Below are 25672 nucleotides of genomic sequence, written 5' to 3'. Positions count from 1 at the left end.
GGATTAAATTTTATTTTGCTATGTGTTTTAAAATCGTTCAAATAGTAGTTTATATTTAGATAGTTGGTTTGTTTTTTTTTCTTATATGCAGTGAACATCTGTTTTATTTTTAAAAAAATCTCTAGCCTCATGTGCCTCCCCATTCCTCGCAAACATGCGCACAGAAATAGAGGTTTCCTGTTAACTACACAAATGAAGATTTGTTTATTTAATTGCAAGCTAACCTTTTATGGCTTCACCTAAAAATCAAGCATGCCTGCAACATTGAAAATAGGAGCAGAAGTAAGCTATTCAGCCCCTCAAGCCTGCTCTGCAAGTCAAATCATAACCTAACTCTCACCACAATCTTCTCAGGTAATAAAACTTTTCAAATTAGAGGTTCTACAGATTTCAAAGTAATGCGCATTTCTCTTCTGGTTTCAGGTTCAGAAGTTCGACAGAGTGAAGTTAAGATGGAGCCAACCTTTGGAAACATGGGTTCAACTATGTTTTTTGGAAATCAGTTTACACAATCCCAGAATGGGCCCAAAATTGGTTTTGTATCAGTTGCACTTACTCTGACTCCATCAGCTGCTGAGGTAAGACTTGCCATTTTCATATAAAATTTGGTAAAATATTTTTATGAATATTTTGCATTTTTTGCTTTTGGGAATGATAAGCTTTATAAAATACAAGCTAACCAATGTAATATCCCTCTCTCAACATGAAATGTTAATCTTGTTTCTAAATTTTTCAAATTGTTATACCAAAGCAGCAAACATATCTCCATCTTTCTCCACGTTGCACATGATGTTCAACGACTTTTGAATGATAAAGTACATCCATTAGCCAATATAGATATAGACACTAACGAATAAACACAAAAGCTTATATAAAATATATACATACAATATATATATCCTGTGTATCTTTTCTTTAGGATATTAATGGTGTTGTAGCAAGAGTGGCTGACTTCCTACACATTAAAGTTCCTAACAGTTATGAGGTCAGCAGTGCACCTGAACCACCTTCAATGCCTTTGATTAATGCTTACAAATTCACCCAAGCCTTGGAGAGCAGACCTTCACTAATGGCTCAAGGTTCTCACCCTTGTTTTACTGGCCCTATCAAGATTATGAGACCTGTTGGGCCTACCAGCCTACCATATATGATTCCTGCCAGTGGTAAGTCTGTATATTGTGTCACTACTGCTATTGGCAATATGTCTGCTGTGTGGAAATTTCTGCCTACTTTTGTTGTGGTGATGTTGAGGGAAACAAGTCATGAAATTTTTGTAATATTGATATACACTAAACATTTTCATTAGAAAAGGGACAAATGCTCAGGCGATCATATCTTAACAGAAAATCTGCACACTGAGGAAGATGGGTGAACTTCTTAAGAGTTTCTGTAACGTTGATGTATCCAGAATATAAAGCATGATATCTTCAAATTAAAATCCACGTAGTGGTATTTTAAAACATCCAGCAATTCATTAAAGTTTAGTTACATTTGGAGATTTTGCAGAGTAGCCGGCAATAATCTAAAATAATCGGCTGACAAAAACAAGTTGTAATATTCTGCCAACTGTGTACAACTAATTCTAGGCAAAATGTTCAGTTAATTAACTACAGTGTTCTGGGACTTTTTCATGGATTGTACAACTCTGAACACCTGCACCTCATAGTGTATGTCAGTTGACAGGTTAGCTGTCCCCTGCTTGTAAGTGTCACAGCCCAGACCAGGGAAGATTCCTTCTTTAGCCTTCCACGGATTAAATGACAGTGAACAAAAACCAATTCAAGTGCGTGCTTCTGTTGGGTAGAGGGTGTGTATCAGTCTATCTGAATATTTAGAAGTATGCTGATTGTATCAGTTTTGTAATGATCTGCTATAGTTTTTCAAAAACATTACATGATGAACTCTACTGAATTTAACATGTTGAGAATGTGATTGTAAATGCATGGGAAGTTGTTTTTACTTCTGTAGCCTGGTGTGTGCTATTTTCTTTCTATTCAATTAGCATTGCTGTGTCCCCCCCATAACAGGCACAGTGGCACTCAAAGCAGACAATCGAGCAGTCATGAACAGCTCTACCAGCTCGAAACCTCAGTGGTGCCGTCATTGTGATGTTGTGGTGCTTGGTAATGGTGTACGGAAGACGGTCACTGATCTACCATATATCAAGCAGGTATGTTTTTCTGTGATCAATCATTTTTGTTGCAAAATTTGCTGCACAGACTTCAAATCTTTGACTTATTATTAATTCATAAGATTTGCTTTACAGGGAAAGTTATAAAATTTGGGACATTGCTAGGAATGACTTTATTTCTAGATAAATTTGCTTATGATGTAGCCCCTGAAAAGGATATTATCTGTTGTTTATATAAATCTATTCAGTACAGTCACGTGTCAATATAAGAACAGGACCGTGGTTTACTCTGATGCAGTTTAAGAAGTGATCGAATGTTATTACATGAATAAACAAGAGTAATGAAACTGAAGTAAATGTATTAATAATTCAAAGCATTTTCCTCCAACAGTACAATATGCTGGATCAGGGAGGTACTACATATTGATAGACTGCTAGTATTGTAATTCCGAGTTGTTCATAGTCTAAGGGACGATGAGTCTAACGCATAGTGCTAATTTCACTCAATTGGTAATCCAGAGCCCTTGACTAGACTATGGGGATACTGGTTCAAATCCTAGCGAACCAGATGGATTTTACAACAATGTCTTTTTTTATTCATTCGCAGGATGTGGGTCTGAAGTCAGGTAAAGTCAGCAGTTTCCTCCCCTAAAGGGCATGAGTGAACCAGCTCGATTTTCCCAACACTGAGCAACAGTTTCATTGAATTCATCTGCCATGGTGGAATTTGAACCCAAGTCCCCAGAACATTACCTGGATCTCTGGATTAATAGTCCAGCAATAATACCAGTAGGCCATCACCTCCCCTGTAGAGATCTTAACTTGGTCTGGTCTAAATGTGGTCTTGGGCCATGGGTTCGAATCCCAGCATGGCCGATGGTGAAATTTGAATTCCATTAAATCTGGAATTGAAAGCTAGTCTAATAGTGATGAACATAACCATTGTCATTTTCTGTTTTTAAAAAAAGCAAAACTCTGGTACACTAATGTCCTTTTGGAGATGGAAATATGCCATGCTTACCTGATCTGGATTGTGTGTGACTTGAGAATCATACATCACAAAAAAGCACCCTTGGCCCACCAAGTCTGTGCAGACCTATCTGCACTGAACCCATTTTCCAGCACTTCACCCATAGCCTTGAATGTTATGATATTTCAAGTGCTCATTCACATTTTTTTAAAGGTTGTGAGGTCTACTATCCTCCCAAGTAATGTATTCCAGATTCGCACCACCATCCGGGTGAAAATATTTTTCCTCACATTCCCTCTAAACCTCCCACTCACCTCCTGACTCCTCAAAGCCTGTCCACCATCTACAAGGCACAAGTCAAGAGTGTGATGGAATACTCCCCACTTTCCTGGATAAGTGCAGCCCCAATAACACTCAAGAAGCTTGACACCATCCAGGACGGAGCAGCCCGCTTGATTGGCACTACATCCACAAGCATTCACTCCCTCCACCACCAACGCTCAGTAGAAGCAGTGTGTACTATCTACAAGATGGACTGCACCTTCCAAACCCACAACCACTTCTATCTAGAAGGACAAGGGCAGCAGGTATATAGGAACACCACCTCCTCCAAGTTCCCCTCCAAGTCAATCATCAACCTGACTGGGAAATATATCACCATTCCTTCACTGTCACTGGGTCACAGCAGGAGGACTGCAGTGGTTCAAGAAGGCAGCTCACCGCCACCTTTTCAAGGGCACCTAGGGATGGGCAAGAAATGCTGACCAGCCAGCGATGCCCACATCCCACAAATGAATAAAAATAAAGGATATGGGCCAGGAGCAGGCAGGTGGGACTAGTTTAATTTGGGATTGTGTTTGGTTTGGGATTATGTTTGGACCAAAGAGTCTGTTTCCGTGCTGTATGACTCTGACCTCGATTAATTCCCCCTCATCCTTCTCTACTCTGAAGAAAACAACCCACGCCTATCCAGCCTCTCTTTATAGCTAAAACGCTACAACTTGGGTAACATCCTGGTGAATATCTGCACTCCCTGCAGTACAATCACATCCTATGATGTGATGACAAACTGCACACAGCACTCCAGCTGCAGCCTAACCAAAGTTTTGTACAGCTCCAACATTAACCTCCTTGCTGTTATAACCTATACCACGAGTGGTAAAGGCAAGAGTGCCATATGCCGCCTTAACCATCCCATTAACTTATTCTGCTGCTTTCAGGCATCTGTGGACGAGAACCTCAAGATCCTCTGCTCCTTTTAGCTTCCTAATGATCAGCCATTCATGGAGTACTCACTTGTGTTACTACTTCCACGGTGCATCACCTCTCACCTTTTTCATGATTAAATTCCATCTGCCATTGATCTGCCGTACTGACCAATCCATCTATATCTTCCTGTAACCTAAGATCTTAGTCCTTACTATTAACCACCTAGCCAATCATTGCATCACCTGGAAACATACCTCTCCTTGCCCCTGTATTCTCAAACAGCCCTTACACACATCACAAACAAAAAGGGACCCAACCGTGATCCCTCTGTTATGCCAGTGGTCAGTAGTCTCCATTTACACAACAGCCTTCTACTACCACCCTCTGTCTCTTCCCACTAAGCCAATTTTGGATCCAACGTTACCCTGATCCCATGTGCTTTTACCTGTTTTATCAGTCTCCTAGCGTTGGATCTTGTCAAAGGTTGTCTAAAATCCATGTTATTCCTCATCAAACCTCGCCTCTCCAAGTGGAGGTTAGTTCTCTCCTTCAGAATTTTCTCCACTAACTTCCCTACCACTAATAAGTCTCGCTTGTCTGTAATTCTTTAATTTATCTCTACGACCCTTATTGAAAGGTGGAACCACCTTAGATGGCCAGAGAGAAGTTAAAAATTTGTGACAGTGCCCCTGTTATGTCTTCCACAGCAGCCTGGGATACAACTCATTCAGACCCTGGGATTTGTCCATTTTTAAGCCCACCAACCCCTCCAATGCCTCCTCATTCCCTATGTCAAAAGTGTGGTTAACTGTCAACTGCCCTCTGCAATGGCTTATTAAACCAGTCAAGGGTAACATATTGGATAGGCAACAAAGCTTGTCAGTGGTGCACACATCCCTAAAAGAATGAAAAAGAACTGAAAAGCTAGTTTATGCTCATTCTAATCACCTTATAGTGAGCGTTGAAATCAGCAAACTGCTTGCCTGGTCTCTTTTTTTTTTGATTTGATTTCTTTATTGCCATGTGTACCTAAGAAGAGTGAAAAGCTTTGTTTACGAGCAGTACAGGCAGATCATAGTAAGCAAGGGCATACAGATCATGGGGTGGTTAAAAAAAAACGTAGACAAAGGCATACAGGTTACTTTGCACTGGCTGTGCGCTAGGCAACATCAGCAATATTTGAAGATAGAGAATCCATTCATCAGTCTAATAATGATCAGGAAGAAGCTGTTCCCCTAACTGCTGGTGCATGTGTTGAAGCTTCTGTATCTTCTGCCTGACAGAAGAGGTTGTAGGAGAACATTACTGGAGTGCGATGGGCCTTTGATGTTGGCAGCCTTTCCACGGCAACGAGCCATGTAACTAGTGTCTATGGATGGAAGTTTGGCTTCCATGATGGTAGGGCCTGTGCACGCCATCTTCTGTAGTTTCTTACGGTCCTGGGCAGAGCAGTTGCCATACCAGGCCATTATGCAACCGGATAGTATGCTTTCAGTGGTGCATCTGTAAAAGTTGGTGAGGGTCATTATGGAAATGCCAAATTTCCTGAGCTGCCTGAGGTAGAAGAGGTGTCGTTGTGTCGTCTTGACTCTCTCGTCTACACGGGAAGTCCAGGACAGATTATTGGTTATTGTCACTCCTACGAACTTGACGCTCTCCACCCTTTCAACCTCAGCTCCATTGATGTAGATGGGGGCATGTTCGTCTCCTCCTCTCTCAAGTCATTGATCAGCTCTTTAGTTTTACTGATGTTGAGAGAGAGAAGTTGTTCTCAATGCACAATGTCACCAAGCCCTCTGTCTCCGTTCTGTATTCTGACTGGTCATTGTTAGATATCCATCCTACCATGGTGGTGTCATCAGTAAACTTATAGCTGGCATTCATTTGGAATTTGGCAACACAGTCATGGGTGTATAGGGAGTAGAGTAGAGGGCTGAGGACGCATCTGTGGGGGGGCTCCAGTGTTGACTGTTATCGTGAAGGAGTTGCAGTTGTCTGTCTTCACTGACTGTGGATCAGAAAGCTGAGGATCTATTTGCAGAGGTGTCGGCATTTTGAGATCAGTTTGGAGGGGATAATGGTGCTGAAGGCAGAGCTGCAGTCGATGAACAGGTGTCAGGTGTAGGTGGCCTTGTTGTCCAGACGTTCCAGGGATGAGTGCAGGTCTAGGGAAATGGCATCCGTTGTGGACCTGTTACATTGGTAGGTAAATTGTAGCGGATTGAGGCAGGCTGGAAGACTAGAGTTGATGTGGGCCGTGACCAGCCCTCCTGCCTTGATGTACATCCAAATGATTTTTGCACTGGGACTATGAAAGCAAGCCTGTCTCAAGCTTTGGTTGTATGACCAAGTAAATTGAAAATTTCCAATAGAAAGCTAGTTAATTTCGAAATGTAATTCATTGAGCAGAACAACTTATATTTGGTGTTAAGCAATCCCATATGCCACCCAGTTACCTAGCTATGAACATCAGATCACAATCCTGTGAAGACCTACAGTATTAGCCAGAGAATGGTAATGGGAAAGCTTCAGTGAGAATAAGTTTGAATATACAAAGTTAATGTCATATTCTTAGCAACAAAAGGAAACCTGGAATCTCATTGAGGCTGGCTGACAGTGCTTCAAGGTATAATGGAACTATTAGCCAATGACATGGGAAACACTAATGACCTATCCCCTAAAGAGAGTGAAGAGTTTACCGTCATCATAAGGTCAGAAATTGTGGCTTTTGCTAATGTTTGCTCTATGTTCAGATGAAGTTGGATCTTCTGCCTCTCAGCTGATCAAATTGGGACATGTTTGACAATTACCTTTGATGAATAGTGATGCAATCCAGTAAAGTTGCAGAACTTATGGGCATTTGAAACAGCTATTAGTTTTACTTTGATCTGATTTAACCTTTTTTAAAAATGTTGAATTTTCTTGCCAAATGTATTGTTCACTAGTGTTGCCATTCTTGAACTCACTTCCACTGCAGTTTTCTGAATTGGAAATGTGGGCTGTTTAGTCGAATCTTAATTTCATTTGCCGCCTCCACTGGTAATGCACCATAGCTTTGGCCATGGAATGCATGTATCTTTCTCTTTCCCCTCTACCTGGAACGAAGTTATAACTTTGACCCTGAAAGAAATTGAGGAGCACATTTACCAAAGACAGCTACTGTTAATAATGAGTTATTGCTATGGAAAAGACATGTTAGGATTGAGTCAGCTGATATCATGCTTTCACATAGTGTTAGCACCTTACTGGTGGCATGGTGGAAACTAGACTTAGATTTGTTAGAGTCAGATCTAATTAACTTCAGATTTTGTTACCATATTTGCACTAAACTACTGACCACCCATCTTCCCTCTCTGGTCCCTACGCTAGCTGATACTATGAAGTTTATTCTCTGCTGATGTTTTCCCGTCTCTTTCAAATTTGCCAGCAGAATCTGAGAGTTCACCCAGGTTCTTCCATCCTAGTAAACCAAAACAAGATCACTAAACTCTATTTCCTTTACATAATCTTTGAATGTACTGTATGAAATGCATGGCCGTTCTTCCACAGTTCCACATGTGAAACTCCAAAATCAACTTCTGTTCTGTCACAGGAGTAAAACAGCTCTGTTAAAGTCACAGGTAACATCCTATCAGACTTTGATTGTGGAAAGCTATCCTCTCCTCAACCTTCTCAACTTGTCTGCAGTATTTAACATGGTTAACCACACCATCTTTCTCCAGTGCCTACCCTCCACTTGCAGCTGAATGAAACTGACCTGATTGGTACCATTCTTATCAGTTCAATTCTTGTCAGAGAATCCCTTGCTATGGCCTGTATTCTTGACCCCCACCCCCTCACCCCCCAAACTGTTATCTCCAGAGTTCTCCATGAATGTATCTTTGACTTCTTCCTAGCTCTTACCTGCTGCGAACTTCGGTGTCATAATCTGAAAACATATCAGATTGCACGTGTACACTTATGACAGCCAGCTCTTCCTCAAAACTACTACTTGATCCCTTTAGTCTCTCCTTTGTCAAGCAGCATATTCAGCTTTCAGTTTTGGATGAGAATGTATTTCCTCCAATTAAAAATTGGGAAGACTGAAGCAACTGTCTTCTCTCCTCACCATATACTCCAGTTCCCTATCTACTGACTCCATCCTTCTCCCTGGCAACTCCTGAGGCTGAAGGAGAATATTTGTCCTATTTGATGCTAAGCTTCTGAATCTGAATCCTCTCAATTACTAAGGCTGTATACACAGGATTATCCAAAATTTTCTTTACTTTTATTATTCAAATTGTATCATAACATTTGTGTCATAGAGTTGTACAGCACAGAAACAGACCCTTCAGTCTAACTCGTCCATGCCAACCAGATATCCTAAATTAATCTCGTCCCATTAGCCAGCATTTGGCCCATATTCCTCTTAACCCTTCCTATTCATATACCCATCCAAATGTCTTTTAAATGTTGTAATTGTACCAACCTCCACCACGTCCTCTGGCAGCTCATTCCATACACGCCCCACCCTCTACATGAAAAAGTTGCCCTTTAGGTCCCTTTTAAATCTTTTCCCTCTCACCTTAAACCTATACCTTCTAGTTTTGGACTCAGCCGCCTTGGGGAAAAGACCTTGGCTATTTATCCTATCCTTGCCCTTCATGATTTTATAAACCTCTATAACGTCTCAGCCCCTGACTGTCCACGGAAAATAGCCCCAGCCTATTCAGCCTCTCCCTACAGCTCAAACCCTCCAACTGTGGCAACATCCTTGTAAATCTTTTCTGAACCCTGTCAAGTTTCATAATATCGTTCCTATAGCAGTAAGTCCCAAATTGAAAGCGTTATTCCAAAAGTGGCCTGACCAATGTCTTATACACCTACAACATGACCTCCCAACTCCTATGCTCGATGCATTGCCCAATAAAGGCAAGCATACCAAACGCCACCTTCACTATCCTATCTACCTGCGACTCCACTTTCAAGGAACTGTGTAGTTGCACCTCAAGGTCTCTTTGTTCAGCAACACTCCCCAGGACCTCATTATTAAGTGTATAAGTCCTGCTCTGATTTGCCTTTCCAAAATGCAGCACCTCACATTTATCTAAGTTAAATTCTGTCTGCCACTCCTCAGCCCATTGACCCATCTGATCAAGATCCCATTGTACTCTGAGGTAACCTGCTTCGCTGTCCACTACTAACCATGCCTCCGATGTTCACATCTAAATCATTTATATAAATGACGAAAAGCAGTGGACCCAGCACTGATCCTGTGGCACACCTCTGGTCACAGATATCCAGCCTGCAATACAACCCTCCACCACCCTCTGTTTTCTACCTTCGAGCCAGTTCTGTATCCAAATGACTAGTTCTCCCGGTGTTCCATGTGATCTAACCTTGCTAACCAATCTACCATGAGGAACCTTGTCAAATGTCTTACTGAAGTCCATATAGATCACGTCCACCACTCTGCCCTCATCAATCCACTTTGTTATTTCTTCAAAAACCTTTCCGAATACATGTAAATCCTGTCCCTTAGGATTCCCTCCAAAGACTTGCCCATCACTGCTGTCAGGCTCACTGGTCTATAATTCCCTGGCTTTTCCTTACTACCCTCCTTAAATAGTGACACCATGTTAGCCAACCTTCAGTCTTTTGGCACCTCATCTGTGGCTATCGATGATACAAATATCTCAGCAAGGAGGCTAGCAATCACTTCCCTAGCTTCCCATAGAGTTCTAGGGTACACCTGATCAGGTCCCAGGGATTTATCCACCTTTGAGTTTTAAGATGTCCAGCACCACCACCCGTGTAATATGGGCATTTTTCAAGATGTCACTATTTATTTCCCCACGTTCTCTATCTTCCATATCCTTCTCCACAGTAAACACTGATGCTAAATACTCATTTAGTACCTCTTTTTCACCCCCAACCAACCATCTCCTGTGGTTCCACACATAGGTGGCCTTGCTAATCTTTAAGGGGCCCTATACTCTCCCTCGTTACCCTTTTGTACTTAATGTATTTGGAGAATCCCTTTGAATTCTGGTTAACCCTATTTGCCAAAGATACCTCATGTCCCCTCTTTGCCCTCTTGATTTCCTTCTTAGGTATACTCCTCCTGCCTTTATACTCTTCTAGGGATTACTTTGATCTCTGCTGTCTATACCTAATTATATGCTTCCTGCTTTTTGACCAAAACCTCAATTTCTCTAGTCATCCAGCATTCCGTACACCTACCAGCTTTACCCTTTATCGACAGGAACATATTGTCTCTGGACTCTCATTGAAATAAATGTAGTTTATCAGTCCTGCCTTTTTCTCTGCTTTGTTTCTGCCTGCCCTGACTGTTTGACTTGCCCCTTTGCCCAACTGTACCAGTCTCAGACTGATTTCTTTCCTCACTGTGTGTCTCTCAGTCACACACTCACACCCACACACACTCCCTACTAGTTTAAATCCTCCCGAGCAGCTCTAGCAATCTCCCCACCGGTACATTAGTCCCCTTCCAATTCAGATACAGTCCGCCCTTCTGATACACATCACTCTACCCCAGAAGAGATTCCAATGATCCAAAAGTATGAATCCTTCTCCCCTGCACCGCCACCTCAGTCATGCATTCATCGTCCGATTCCTACTCTCACTAGCTCATGGCACAGGGAGTAATCCAGATATTACTCCCCTTGAGGACCTCCTTTATTAAATTCTTGCCTACCTTCCTATATTCTCTCCTCAGAATCTCCTCCTTGTCCTATGTCGTTAGTTCCATTGTGTACAATGACCTGCTGCTGGTCCCTCTCCCCTTTGAGAATGTTTGAGATGCTTGATTCTGGCACCAGAGAAGCAGCACACCAATCTTTTATAGCTCGCTGTCGGCCACAGTAACGTCTCTCTGTGCCTCTGACTAGAGAGTCTTCTATCACAATCGATCACGTGGAATCTGGCGCACCCCTCATTACATGAGAGGCAGTCTGAGAGGCAGAAAGCTGGCTGTCAGTGCTACATTACCCTACGAGTCCATCAGCCCCTACGTTTTCCAAAACAGCATATTTGTTTGGGATGGGGACAGCCGCAGGAGACTCCTGCATGACCTCCCTTTCCTGTAGGTAACCCATCTAACTGACTATGCCTTTGGTTTATCTCCCTTCCTGCAACTTCCATCCATCATACCACCTAACTCCTGTGAATTCCTCATCGTCTCTAACTGCTGATCCAACCGATCCATGTGATCCAATAGGATTCGCAACCAAACACACTTCCTGTAGACATGATCATCAGTCATATAGAAACTCTCCCTAATCTCCCACATCGACAGGAAGAGCACGTCACTCTACCAAAGGCCATCTTTGCCCCTTAACAGTCTACAGATCCAGAAAATGGCACAGTCTTTCTGTTCTAAAAACAGTGCGCCAGGCTAACATAGTACCTATGTTTGTATATTTTCAAAATTTAATCAAGAGGCAGATCTCAATAAAAACATATGATTTAAAAAAAACCCACTCTACTCACTATTGTAGCGTTACAAATAAAAACCCAATAAGGTCATACTTAAAAACTAGCCACTTAGCTGCTCTCCTAACACCGGTTTCACCAATGTCAGCTGTGAATTTCACTTAATTTTTCTTGGACAAACTCTGAATGTCCAGAGATACTTGAAACCAAACAGCTGAGGCAGTTAGCTGTGCACGTTACGACTGGGTCAGACAGCTGTGCAGGTTAATTTTTCAGTTTGATTCACTTCCCATGTGGTCACTGTCTTTGTCTCTCTTCCTCCTTTTTAAAGTGCTGTTATTTTAATTATGTTAATCCAAAGTTCTGAAACAATGCAACAGCTTATAAAACAGCAATTACTGCTCCTAGAATTCAAGTAAATCGGCTCCAACACTGAAATAGCTCTAAAAAGGAACAGCTCTTACAGCTACTACTTTTTCCATCCTCCATCTCAGATTGCCCGGAATTTCTATTTATTCATTTAGCTACTAATTAATTTATCTCCTCTCATCTACTTCATTCTGACCACACTGTTGTGCTGTGCAACAATTCTTGACTGTTCAATTGGTTTTTCATTACTTCAAATAAAGAACAAATTTTGATGAGCAACATGAATGTTGAATTTGACCTTCAAGGGCTTCACAGAATTGTTACATAACAGAATGAAGCCATTGTGTCTGCACCAACTCTCACGAGCCTTATGACTTAGTTCCATTCTCCTGTTTTGCACACATCTGCAGTAGATGCTTCCTGTGCAATCAATGTCTATCACTTTGTTGCAACCACCAGTGCAGCACTACTGGCACCACAATGGTTCTGCTGTCATCTGTCTGTCAGGGTTCACACTTGCAACATAAAAGAAGTTACAGTGCTCCACAGCTCACGCACCATCCGGTTACTGAACTTTCATCGCAACTAGAGAAACATACACATCTTATAAAATCCAAAAAAACTGCAGATGCTGTAAATCAAAAACAAAAACAGAAGTGGCTGGAAAAGCTCAGTGGGTCTGGCAGCATCTGTGAAGAAGAAATCAGAGTTTTGGGTCTGGTGACCTTCCTGAGTTCTGAGGAAGAGAACTGTTTCGCAGATTGGAAACAGTAGAAACAAATATGTCTCTTTCCGAGTGGTAGGCAGTGACTATTGAGGTACCGAAGGGTTGAGTACTTCAACCCCAGCTATTCACGATATATATGCATTATTTAGATGAGGGAATGAAAAGTAACATCTCCAGGTTTGCAGATGACACAAAGCTGGGTGGAAGATTGAACTCTTGAGGAGGATGCAGAGAAACTTCAGTGTGACAAGTTGCATGAGTGGTCAAATGCAAGGGAGATGAAGTATAATTTTGATAAATGTGAAGTTATCCACTTTGGTAGCAAAGCAAGAAAGCAGATTGTCTGAATGATGATAGATTGTGAAAGGGGGAAGTGGATTGAGACATGGGTGTTCCTAGTCCACCAGTTTCTGAAATTAAGCATGCTGGTGCAGCAGGCGATGAAGAAAGGTGGCAAATGGTATGTTGGCCTTCATAGCACGAGGATTCAAGTACAGGAGCAGGGACATCTTGCTGCAATTGTACAGGGCCTTGGTGACACCACACCTAGCATATTCTGTACAGTTTTAGTTTCCTTACCTGAGGAAGGATGTTCAGCTCAGGAGGACGTGCAACAAAAATAAAAACTGTTTCCTGGGATGGCAGGATTAATTTCTGAAGAGAGACTGGATTGGTTAGGACTATTTTCACTGGAATTTAGAAGAATGACGGAGGCAAATCTCACAGACTGTGTAAAATTCTAACAACTTGTCAAGGTAAATGCAGAAGGACTATTACGAATGACTAGGAGCTCAAAAACTGGGGTTACAGTCTAAAGTGAGGTAAAGGACTGAGGTGAAGAGAAATTTCTTTATTCAGAGAGTGGTGAGCCTGTAGAATTTTCTGCCACAAAAAGCAGTTGAAGCCAAAACATTGAACATTTTCAAGAAGGAGCTTGATATAGTTCTTGGGTTAAAGGGATCGAAGGGTATTGGGAGATAGCAGCAACAGGGTATTGAGTTAGATGATCAGCCATGAACACATTTAATGGCAGAGCAGGTACGAAGGGCTGCATAGTTTCCTCCTAGTTTCTATTTTTCTATTCCATTAATCTTCCAGTGCCTCAGTTGAGTCTGCGTCTGGCACACTGGCAGGCAGTGCATTCCAGACCTAAACCAATATTTGTGCAAATATTTTTTCTCACATCATTTTTGTTGCTTTTACAAATCACATAAAATCTCTGCCGTCTTGTTCTCAATACTTTCATAAATTGGAATAGTTTCTCCCTATCAATTTTATCCAGACCTCTCATGATTTTTAAGGCTGCTACCTGATCTCCTCTTTGCCACCTTATCTTGTAAGGAAACAGTCCCAACCTATCCAATCCATTCTCACAATTGAAGTTTCTCATCTCTGGAGCTATCAATATATATTGTGACCAGTTGTGAACCCAGCACTGATCCCTTTGGAACCCCACTACTGACAAGTCACCAACCTGAGAAAGAACCCCAATCCCCACTTACTGTTCCTGCCTATAACTCAATTTTCTTTCGATGTAAATATACCATCTGTACTACCTCCAACACCATGGTCTGTTATGACTTAGCCTTTTATGAGTTACGTTATTGAGTACCTTCTGGAAGTCCAAATACGACAAACCTCCTGCTCCCCTCTGTCCACTCTGGCTGAGATTTCTCAAAAACTCAAATAACTTAGACACAATTTCCCTTTCGTAGAGCCATGCTGACTTTGCTTGATAAGATTGATTCTATTTTCCAACAATAGATGTGGAGGTGCTGGTGTGTGACTGGGGTGGACAAGGTCAGAAATCTCTCACTAGCTACTACTTTTAGGGTGCAAGCATCAGAGCCAGGGGACTTGTCTAATTTTCACCCCTTTAATTTATCTAATGCTACTTCTGTAGTGATGGTGATGGTACTGAATTTCACTCCTACGTTCTACAGTATTATTGGGGTAAACAGAACAGTAAAGCGCAGGAACTGACCCTTTGACCCACCATATCTGTGCCAACCATAATGTCATTCTAAATTAATTCCATCTGCCTGCACATTATCCAAATCCTCTATTCCCACCTATTCGTGTGTCTGTCCACATGCTTCTTAAATTTTGGTGCTGTATTTGCTTCTACCACCTCCCCTGGCAGCACATTCCAGGCACCTACTATTCTCTGTGTAAAAATAAATTAACTGCTGACATCTCGTTTAAACTTTCTCCCCCTCTCGCCCTTAAACCTATGGCCCTACTATTTGACATTTCCACTTTGGGAAAGAGACCCTTTCTACCCTATCAGTGCCCCTCATAATTTTATGTATTTCTATCAGGTTGCCCCTCAGTTTCTGACACTCTAGCAAAAACAATCCAAGTTTGTCTCCTGAGAGCTAATACACTCCAATCCAGGCAACATCCTGGTAAACCTGTTCCGCACCCTGTCCAAAGCCTCCGTATCTTTCCTATAGTGCGGCGACCGGAACTGCACTGTAATCCAAAAATGGCCAGACCAAAGTCTTATACAGCTGCCCTCCTCTGCCATTTATTTGTTTTCTGTAACTATTTCACCAGATTCATTTTCTAAAGGACCTATGTTCACATTGACCTCTCATTCTTTTTATATATTTAAAGAAGCTCTTATTGTTAGTTTTTAATATTCCTCATTAGTTTGCCCATGGTTTATTTTCTCTCTGTTTATTATCTTTTTAGTCTTCCTTTGCTGGCTTCTGAATTTATGCCAGTCTTCAGGGTTGTCACTGACTTTGGCCTCCTTATCAGGGTTTGAATCTCATGACAGCAAATAGTGAAATCTGCATTGAATAAAATCTGGCGTTAAAAATTTGTCTAGTGACAACGTTGGAAAAATGCACCTGATTCGTTAATATCGTTTAGGAAATCTGCCATTCTCAGCAGATCTCGTTTATGTGTGAATTGACCTATAGCAACATAATTAACTTTTAACTGCCCTCTGAAATCGCCTTGAGAGCTAATCAGCTCAAGGGCAACTAGGGATGGGCAGCAAATGCCAGCCTTGCCAGCGACACCCACATTGCATCCAAGAATAAAGAAATGAAAGGAGTACAGCAACTATCCACTTCACAAATGGTGGTGTGCTGTCACACATTTCTTCTTGAAAATCATTTTTTATTGCATAAAGCAATGTTGTAGTGCCCAAAGTACCTGTCTCATTTAAAAACACATGCATTCCATAATTCTGTATAGCATCAAAGCCTGCTTGCCATTTGCATTCTGATTACTGTTTTGATCATTTGCTTCAGTTTTGACAGCAAGTTTTCACATGCCTAGTAATTCATAGTTGCTATGGTGTGCATTTATGTCAGAGCACCATCTTATATCTTTTATTTTCTCCCTGAGGATTCAAGAAACGGAACAAGCAAACCTGAGCCTGATATTGTCTTCTGTAGCAATAATTGCTTTGTACAGTACGCTATGGCCACACAAGCAAAAACTCCAGAGTCAAAGGTAATATTCTTGATAGGTGGTTGTTATAATGATAGCAATTTTAAAATTAAACCTGCATAAGTGCACGTGTGTTTGCTTGGAAACCTGAATCTCAAATTGGAGTTCTACCTAAACTATATTAAAGTCACATTCCAGAAATAAATGCTAAGACTGTATGATGGTACATTTTAAGGGGGTCAGGAAGAAAAAAATCAGTGACAGTTATTGGGTTAAAAACCTACATAAGAGGATTTGATCATGCAAACGTGCATAATTGTTTGTTCTATTTTATGGACATAGTGAAGAGTGCACGTTGCTTTGCTGCACAGTAGATTCCACAGGCAGTTAATGTAATGGTTGATTAATTTACCCTTTTTACCAAAATTACTGATATTTTAAAGAGCATTCCCCTGATATCCTTAGCTTTTTTTTTTAAATAATGGTCTAGGAGAGCAGATGTACAGGATGCAAATATGGAACTTTTTAAGCAAAGTTGAATTAGAGAAGAATTGGTTCTGGAAACTAAATCGTAAAATTAAGAGTGAATGCGTCATTGGGCTGTGGTGAAATTACCTCAAGCCCTCAAAGGATTTCAGAGGGGAAAAGGCTGTGGGCACAGTTATTCTCATTGTATAAGTTATGTTAGGGCAGTAACGTAAACTCTTAACACCTCTGATCAAAAACGATAAACAAGAAATATTTATTGAATGTCAATTGTGGGCAAGTTCTTAAAATGCATAATTTGAGGATACAATTGGTTGAGAAATGCATTGAGGCAATCCAGGTTAGCTAGCAAAAAGGTATGTTTGGCATTTCATATTTTTAATCCATTTATGTGGAGGATAGCAGGCTTATAAACTGTTGGGATTAACTACTGTACACAGCTTACATATCTCATTGACATTATTATCTTCACATTAAAAAAAAGTTTTGTCATCTTTTGTAGTTGCATCCTAACACAAGACCGCAACAATGACAGTTGCATAACAGTTAAGTAGCACAATTAACAGCATGACACCAGACATTAAGATAATTTCAGACACTATTGGCATGGGGTGTCGTGCAGGCTTATTTCCTTATGTCATATTTCCATATGGAATTTGTGTCAAAAAGCTCTCCGTTTCTTACAATATATTTTGTCAGGAAGCCTTCTGGCGCTGCATTACCCCAGAATGATTCGTGTCAGTTTCATAATTCCTGTTTATGGCCATTTACCCAAAGTGATTCATGAGTATTAAAATACCAGACATAATGTGTATGTGCCAACAGAAAGGGGTAGAAATGCATGAGAGTTGGGTGAATGGAACATTTTTGCAGTAAGGTGTGCAGTAGTACTAAGATGAAAATGAAGCCCACTCTAATAAGTTTGTCACTTTCTCTTCATGGATAAGAATTTTCTAGATTTGTTTTTAAAATGATTTGTACGTAACCTTTTTTAAGATATGCCCAGATGTTGCAACTTGCATTTGGAAATTTTGATCGCATTCAGTAAACTTAAAAATACATTTTCACAGGGCAGGGTTAAATAGAGTTTTAAATCTAACATTTCACATGGTAGATCATGCCCATTTAATGGATCATTAATTATTGTCCTTTCTCTAACCAGGTTGAGATCATTTTATTTTTAAAATTCACTTCTTTTGTTTTAAAGCAACAGGAACTTACATCTGCAATGGTAGAGCAGCCAGCCAAAGATGTGACACGAAACACATTCCATCACTATAACAACAACACCTCCTCCTTAGATGTCCATCGACTTCCGCGGATTCAGGAAAACGCAGTGTCTCCAACTACAACTGCTTATTTCCCTCCTGCCAGGCTGCAGGTTTTCAAACAAGAGTCAAAGGCTGAAGATCTCAAGGTGACTGTGAAGCTAAAGCCTAGATCAAGGTCCACACCGGAGGATCCAGATGACAATTGTCCAGCAGTTAAAAGATGGAAAGGGATGAAGTGGAAAAAGTGGAGAGTTCAAATAGTCCTTCCTAAAGCACACTTGAAGTTAGCATCAGAGGAAGAGATAGATGAACTCCTGAAGAAACTTGGTACATCCCTAAAGCCTGAACCCATGCCACGCGACTATAGAAGATGTTGTTTATGTCATGAAGAAGGTGATGGAACAACCAATGGGGCTGCAAGGCTCCTGAATCTTGATCTTGATCTCTGGGTCCACTTGAACTGTGCTCTTTGGTCCACAGAAGTATATGAGACCCAAGCTGGCGCATTGATTAATGTGGAGATGGCTTTAAGACGTGGTCTTTCTATGAAGTGTGTTTTCTGTCATAAAATGGGAGCTACTGGTACATGTCACCGGATAAGATGCACCAATATTTATCACTTTACCTGTGCCAGTAAAGCCCAGTGCATGTTTTTTAAGGACAAGACAATGCTCTGCTCAATACATAAACCAAAGGGACCCCATGAGCAAGAGCTGACATACTTCGCTGTCTTTAGGAGGGTCTATGTGCAACGGGATGAGGTCAAACAAGTTGCCAGCATTGTACAACGAGGAGAACGCAACCACACATTTCGTGTTGGTGGCTTAATTTTCCATGCCATCGGGCAACTTCTCCCACAGCAGATGCAGTCTTTTCACAGCTCTATAGCACTCTACCCAGTTGGATATGAAGCAAGCCGTTTTTACTGGAGTACACGTTACTCCAACAAACGCAGCCGATACCTCTGCTCTATTGAAGAGAAGGATAATGTCCCAGAGTTTGTGGTCAGGGTTATTGAACAAGGTCATGAAGATCTGGTCTTAACAGGAAGTTCTCCAAAAGGTAAGGAAGAGTATTTTGTTTTCCCCAAACTACAGTTTTATACATAATGCCATTTTAAATAATTAACCACTTGGAGATTTTTTTATAAATTTGTGAAAAAAGTAAGTCTAGTTTTCAATATAAGTCAAAACATGTTTCACTTCACCCAAAATATTAATATGCAACAGCATTTGCATTCCTCTAAAAATGAATCACAGTTTGTGCATTTTTGATTTTGGAGCACCATCTCAACATATTTCATTATTTTAATTGATGCACGCATGGACCTTGTGCCCTGTGGTAATGGAAATGGTTTGCGTTAATTATCTGTGTATTACTCTGAAGTTGCTTCATTTAAGAAGAACTCAGTTTTTCAGTACGTACAAGTTACTAAAAATAAAGATATAATCAACGTATAAAATAATAATAGACATTAATAAAATATTCCTAGCCAAGGACGACTATATTCTGTGAAAATGGACTTCTGACAAACTATAGATATCAGTTCTTGACTGACTTGACCATTGCACAGGAACTGATCATTTTAATTTAAACATTTACATGTTAATTGGTTTAATATTGAATTCAGTTTATGCCATGAATGTGATCTGGATGAAGCGTTTGGAAAAGGAATTCATGATTTAAACATAAAAAGAGATATAGGTGTGTCACCTCAGGGCTGAAGAGAGTGAAGAAATATCGATTCCAAGAATGAATCCAAATGATTCTGCAGGCTTGCTTTAAAGTTATAAAGGGTACTAATAAGCCAACACAAGAATATCAAATTTCAAATAATTATAACAATGTCCTTAATAAATAGTTATGATCACTTGAAATTTGGTATTCTTGTTTTAGTCCTGAAGTGAGACTCACACAGCTTTGGCAGAATGTCTCCCTTTCCAGCAAAATGAAGATACTAGGAAAAATAAAGATAATTTTTAAAAATTAGAAAATTTACAACATTAGAATACCAATTTTTAACTTACTTACTGGAAATTACTTGTTCTCTCTTTCAGGGGTGTGGCAAAAGCTCCTGGAACCCATCGCTCGCCTTAGAAAAGATGCTGACATGCTGAAACTCTTTCCAGACTACCTGAAGGGTGATGACCTGTTTGGCTTGACTGTTTCTGCAGTCACAAGGATAGCGGAATCGGTATGTGGTTTTTAAAATGAAGTACACCTGTTAAAGGGAATAAAAGCTTTGGTGCATGCCCCTTCCTCTATAGTAGAAGATTTAATTTATTCTTCAATTAGATTCTTTCTCTTAGAAGAAAATATGAAGTGAGGGGAAAAAAATGCAACTTGTGGCAAAAGATCTGTTTTTTTTTTATCCTGCAATTATGATCCTTAAACACACTGTGTAGCTGGTACTGCATATATTATTGAGGAAGTTCTGCATCATGGGGTTGTGCCTTTTGTCGGGTGAGATGTTAATGCGAAATCCTATCCGCTTGTCCTCATGGTACTGTTTGAAGAGGAACTTGAATTTCACCCAATGTTCTAGCCAACATTTTACTTTCAACTATTTAAGAGGTTCCGAGACCAGGCAATACATTTGGAGTGAAGAGTAACTTAGTACAGAGCAATCGAGGCAATGTATTAAGCAACAAAAGTTATGCTTAGCAAGCAAAGGCAGTTGATATCCTAGTTCAAGTAGTTATTGCTTCCCACCATGTTACTGGTATGGATGGCCTGTGACACCTTTCTTTTCCTCTGTGTTTTCTTGAAATCCATGCAACAAATGTCTTCAAGTGAGTTCTCTATTTTCAATAGCCTTGTGCTTGATGTGCTCTGATTTTGCCATCATGCTTTGATCTTATTTGCCAGTGCTCAACTTGTGATCAAAACCTGAGCGGGATATTCCAAACACCCAAACAGTTAACATTTTCCTGTATGACCTTTTGCTAAATTTGATAATACATGTCCTCAGTTGGTTAAAACTCCTCAGTTCATTGACATATGCATTCAAAACGCATCCTATGATCACAACTGGCAATGTGGTTTGGACATCAGTCTCTACTTCACTTTTGCTATTCCTACTATCTGTTCACACCATTATTCCTTGTTTTGAATCAGGTCTTACAGGCAAAACTTTGGCTGTGGTAATGCAGCAACTCCGGTTAGTGCTCGGGGTACAAAAACAGAAATTACTGGAGAAGCTGAGCCAGTCTGGCAGCATCTGTGGAGAGAAAGCATGGTCAAAGTTTTAGGTCCAGTGATCCTTCTTCAGAAGTTCTGAGAAGGAGATAAAAGATTGAAATCTCTTGCACTTAAGGTCATATGGCATAGTTGAAAAATCACACAGTGGGTAACCAGATCGAAGTGAATGTATGTCCACTGTTCTGCATTTATAAGGATATAAGTTCTGCCATGAAATGAGGAGGGTCTGGACTGAACTGATGGGGAGAAACTTCCCATTGGTGAAAGGATAAAGAACCAGAGGGCATCGATTTCATGTTTGATTAAGTCCTAGATGCACTGCCTGAAGTTGTAATGGGGGCAGATTTAGTTGTGGCTTTCAAAATGGAAATGGATAATTATCTAAAGAGAAATACGCAAGCAAGGTTTGGGGAATTGGCTGAATTACTTTTGCAGGGAGCTGGCATGGACATGATGGACTGAATAGCCTCCTGTGTTACAAACATTCAGTGTATCTGCAACTTAATTGGGAGTTGTTACATTTATGCAACCTGGTGTTGATTTTGAATTTTTCATTGCAGCTACCTGGAGTAGAGAACTGTGAAAACTACACTTTCCGATACGGTCGCAATCCATTGATGGAACTTCCACTTGCAATAAATCCTTCAGGCAGTGCTCGGTCTGAACCCAAAATGAGTACCCATGTCAAGAGGTTTGTGTTAAGGTATTTTCGTTTTCGACTTCACATAGTTGTAGGGTTGCAGGTCGCATTGCTTGCTCGCTGTCCAGTGTCTTGCCTACTGTTTACTAAGTGGTGCAACAGCAAAATACAAATTAATAATTTATCAGTACTGAAAATTGTTATTGTCAAATATTTAATAGTTTTTCTCAGTTTCTATGTTCCTTGTTAATATGTTAAAGCTCAGAGCCATAAGTAATGACTTTCCAATTTTAAATCACGTGAAAGCAGAAACAGAGCTTTTTTTTTTAGCTCATTGAACCTTTGTGACTACTAGTTTCACACTGGAGTATATTTCTTGCCCAATTTACCAAATAATTCTCTTTTTTGTGTTTACCTAAATTCTGCTTTAACAGCTGTGAATCAGTTTTAAAGAAGGAGAGGGAGAAATTTGAGGACACAAAGAAAATACAGCAATTTGATTGCCAGAGCTGAAAATATTGGCTCATTATTGTAAATAGACATTTCTCTCCTTCAACAAATAAATGTGAAATTAACAACTTTAAATCATTCTTACCAAAATGAATATTTGCTCCTGGATTGTTGCACCCTTTACAGCTTACCATAGTTGTGTATGTGTCCTTGCTGGTTGAGTTGCTCAGCTTTGCCCATTGCATGTACTGTGTTTCCCTTCCCATCTGCTTCCCAAGAAAGAAAAAAATTTCTGTTTGTTTTTATTATTCCTATTGACCAAAAGGAACTTCAGAATTTTTTTTCCTTCCCCTTTTTTCTCATCTCTACTTCGTGCCGAATCCTGCTAGGCCGCACACTCTGAACAGTACTAGTACATCCAAGTCTTTTCAGAGCACCGTCACAGGAGAGCTGAATGCACCTTATAGCAAGCAATTTGTCCATTCCAAATCCTCTCAGTATCGCAAAATGAAGACCGAATGGAAGATTAATGTGTACCTGGCTCGTTCTCGAATCCAGGTCAGTGTTCATTAATGAAAAGTGAGAGTTTTTCTTTCTTCGTGAATAAAGTAAAAACATGCTGTAATTATTGAAATCCCAGTGATATGTTGCTTTGGAATGACAATGCCTCGTAGGAAAAAATGATGAGATGAGAGGGTTCTCTCCTCTTCATTGGAGAATTGTTTAGGGAATTTATCTTCGAAGAGAAAAATCTCCATATTACTAGTTATCATGGCAACATGACTTCTGAAATTATTGTTCATTATTTCCTTTAAAAATGTTTTTAAAATTATGCTTATATTGGAAAAGATCATAAGACTAAGTAAGTCCACGCTAGTCTTTGCAGTGGATTGCACTCGTATTGTATTGGCTGCCTATGTTAGATCCCATCCAGTATTACTTTTCTGTTAATTCAATGCGTGCTTGAAAAGAGAAATGTGTTGCTGAAGGTTTTGTCTTGCACTTATCAGGACAAGTAGAAGAATGCCAAATTGTTGTATAAATTATGATTATTTAAAGAGTCCTTATTTTTTTGGCAGATGGACCCCAATTGGCCAAAGTAGTGATCAGAGTTGAGGAGGATCGTGTACTGATTGGCTAGAGTTGAACTGTCCAGCAATCTGGTTAATGTCTCCATTATTCAGAGTCAACTTGCCAATCTGTCAGCTCAGTCTTGTATGCATTATTACAGTCATTTGAAGTTTAGCTGCCTTGCACTTGTCCTGATGCGTGCAAGACGAAAAGCGTCAACACCGTGTCACTTTTCTTAGCAATGTTCAGTGCATGTGTGAATACTTCAAAACTGAGTCACAAAAATACAGGGTTACTTTTCTATACATTTGAGTTCATTGACTGTTTATTCAAGCGGATATTATTTGTACTTGACATTACAGTAGTGATTTATCCTCACATTACATATGAATTAACTGATCTGCGAGAATGGTAAACTGCAAGAAATTTTATTTCAGGGTCTTGGTTTGTATGCTGCCCGAGACATTGAGAAGCATACTATGGTCATTGAGTACATTGGAACAATCATCCGTAATGAAGTGGCTAACAGGCGGGAGAAACTTTACGAAGCACAGGTAAACTGTCCTTTTGTTGCTTTAGGTGTAGTTATGCAGCTCACATCTCATCAGGTGAGTATGAATGGGAAATAGTCAGATTAATGCCTATTCAATATTAAAATCTAACAGAGGATGGTATTTTCTGATGACAGTGGGTTAATTGAGTTGTTCATGTTCGTTCCTCTACCTTGACAAGAATATATTTTGACCCTACATGTGGAATTGTAGTTTCACATCCCAATCTCCATTTTAAATGGCTATGGTCTTTACAATCGGAGGAAACCTTTTATAAGTTGGAATCTGAATCCTCCATTCCACCATTTGGGCTACTACCCCACCACGAGTTACTGTTTACGATAAGTTTGACAACTTAATTTTTTTGAACACGTGCAAAATGATGTGCAAGTTACCTGTTTTCAGGTTTTAAATATTAAGGAAAAAATTGTATGTAGTTTGTTTGTATTCATTCATGAGACTAGGGCATCGCTGGCTAGGCCAACATGTATTGCTGAGAGGGCAGATAAGAGTCGGCCACCTTGCTGTGGATCTGGAGTCACATGTAGGCCAGTCCGGGTAAAGATGGCAGTTTCCTTCGTTAAAGGACATTAGTGAACCAGATAGGTTTTTCTGAACAATCAGCAGTGGATTCGTGGTCATCATTAAGACTCTTATTTCCAGGTTTTTATTGAATTCAACTTCCACCATCCTCTGTGGCAGGATTCAAACCCAGTTCCCCAGAACATTACCTGGGTCTCTGGATTAACAGTCCAGTGACAATACCACTAGCCTGTCACCTCCCATAGTGTCTTTAATGACCTCAGGACATGCCAAAGCACTTTATACCCAATTAAGTACTTTTTAAAGTGTAGTCACGGTTGTAACTTGGAAAGTGGGGGAAGAAACTCTTGATATGTAATTATCTATGGGTGGCCTTGACGATAATGAGCAGCACTGACAAAAATTCCTTTATTTAAAGGGATGCAAGCCTTCAGAACGCTTTATATCGTGTTTTTGGACACTGTCACTAAGTCTTTTGACATCAAAGATCAATGAATCTTTAGGTATGAAAGGAATGAAGGGATAAGGAATAGTGTGGAAATGTACAGCTGAGGGAGATGACTTTGTTGAAAGGTAGATTATATTCATTTGGCCAAATAGCATATTCTAGCTCCCATTTGTCATAACCTTAAATATTTCAGTGACATTTCTGTCCTCTTTCGTTATGTAATTTTCATCCCAAAGAGCAACCACCTCTCACTGGAAGTCTCTAAATAAGATAGGAAATGATGGCATTACTCAGCTGACAATTTATCAGTTATGGGGTGGAATAGGCGAGTTTCATAAGTCTCAGTTTTTAGCATTTTCAGTGCATCTTTCTGCTTACAAGGGTTTCTGAAAACCGAAATAAGTTGCTGTTGTGGACACATGTTCATTTCTGCTGAATGTGAAGAGAAGCAGACTGAGTGAAGAAGGGGGATAATGCATAAAGCTACCTCCTCCCTCTGTTCAATTGAAATGATGCTGGATTACTCCCTATAGTTCTAATCTTGGTTTATGTTTTATGACAATCTGGAAGCTTTGGAAACATTTCCATAAAGGAATGTTTGGGATTTTTTTTTCATCAACTTGATCAAAGATGTTATCACACACCCGTGGAGCAGGTAGAGATAACACAGTGTGGAGCTGGAGGAACGCAGCAGGCCAGGCAGCATCAGCGGAGCAGGAAAGCTGACGTTTCGGGTCTGGACCCTTCTTCAGAAAAAGGGTCC

General features: G+C 40.3%; 1 protein-coding gene across 9 annotated transcripts in view; it reads left to right on the top strand.

Annotated features, from left to right (window-relative positions):
* The window catches only part of kmt2ca (lysine (K)-specific methyltransferase 2Ca), a 179345-nt gene that overhangs the window by 138136 nt on the left and 15537 nt on the right, over positions 1-25672 (top strand). For 5 of the 9 annotated variants that reach the window (XM_048606763.1, XM_048606756.1, XM_048606743.1 and 2 more), the window contains 9 exons: positions 424-578; positions 920-1163; positions 2028-2170; positions 16204-16311; positions 17942-19067; positions 20063-20199; positions 21767-21909; positions 22686-22854; positions 23805-23921. In XM_048606763.1, the coding sequence (XP_048462720.1) occupies positions 424-578; positions 920-1163; positions 2028-2170; positions 16204-16311; positions 17942-19067; positions 20063-20199; positions 21767-21909; positions 22686-22854; positions 23805-23921 (2342 nt within the window). The remainder of the gene's footprint in view (positions 1-423; positions 579-919; positions 1164-2027; positions 2171-16203; positions 16312-17941; positions 19068-20062; positions 20200-21766; positions 21910-22685; positions 22855-23804; positions 23922-25672) is intronic. The other 4 variants (XM_048606774.1, XM_048606750.1, XM_048606780.1 and 1 more) reach the window with 1 other exon arrangement.

This window comes from Rhincodon typus, chromosome 2 (assembly GCF_021869965.1).
Source record: "Rhincodon typus isolate 14 chromosome 2, sRhiTyp1.1, whole genome shotgun sequence".
NCBI lineage: Eukaryota > Metazoa > Chordata > Chondrichthyes > Orectolobiformes > Rhincodontidae > Rhincodon > Rhincodon typus.
This window is presented reverse-complemented; position numbering and strand designations above follow the sequence as displayed.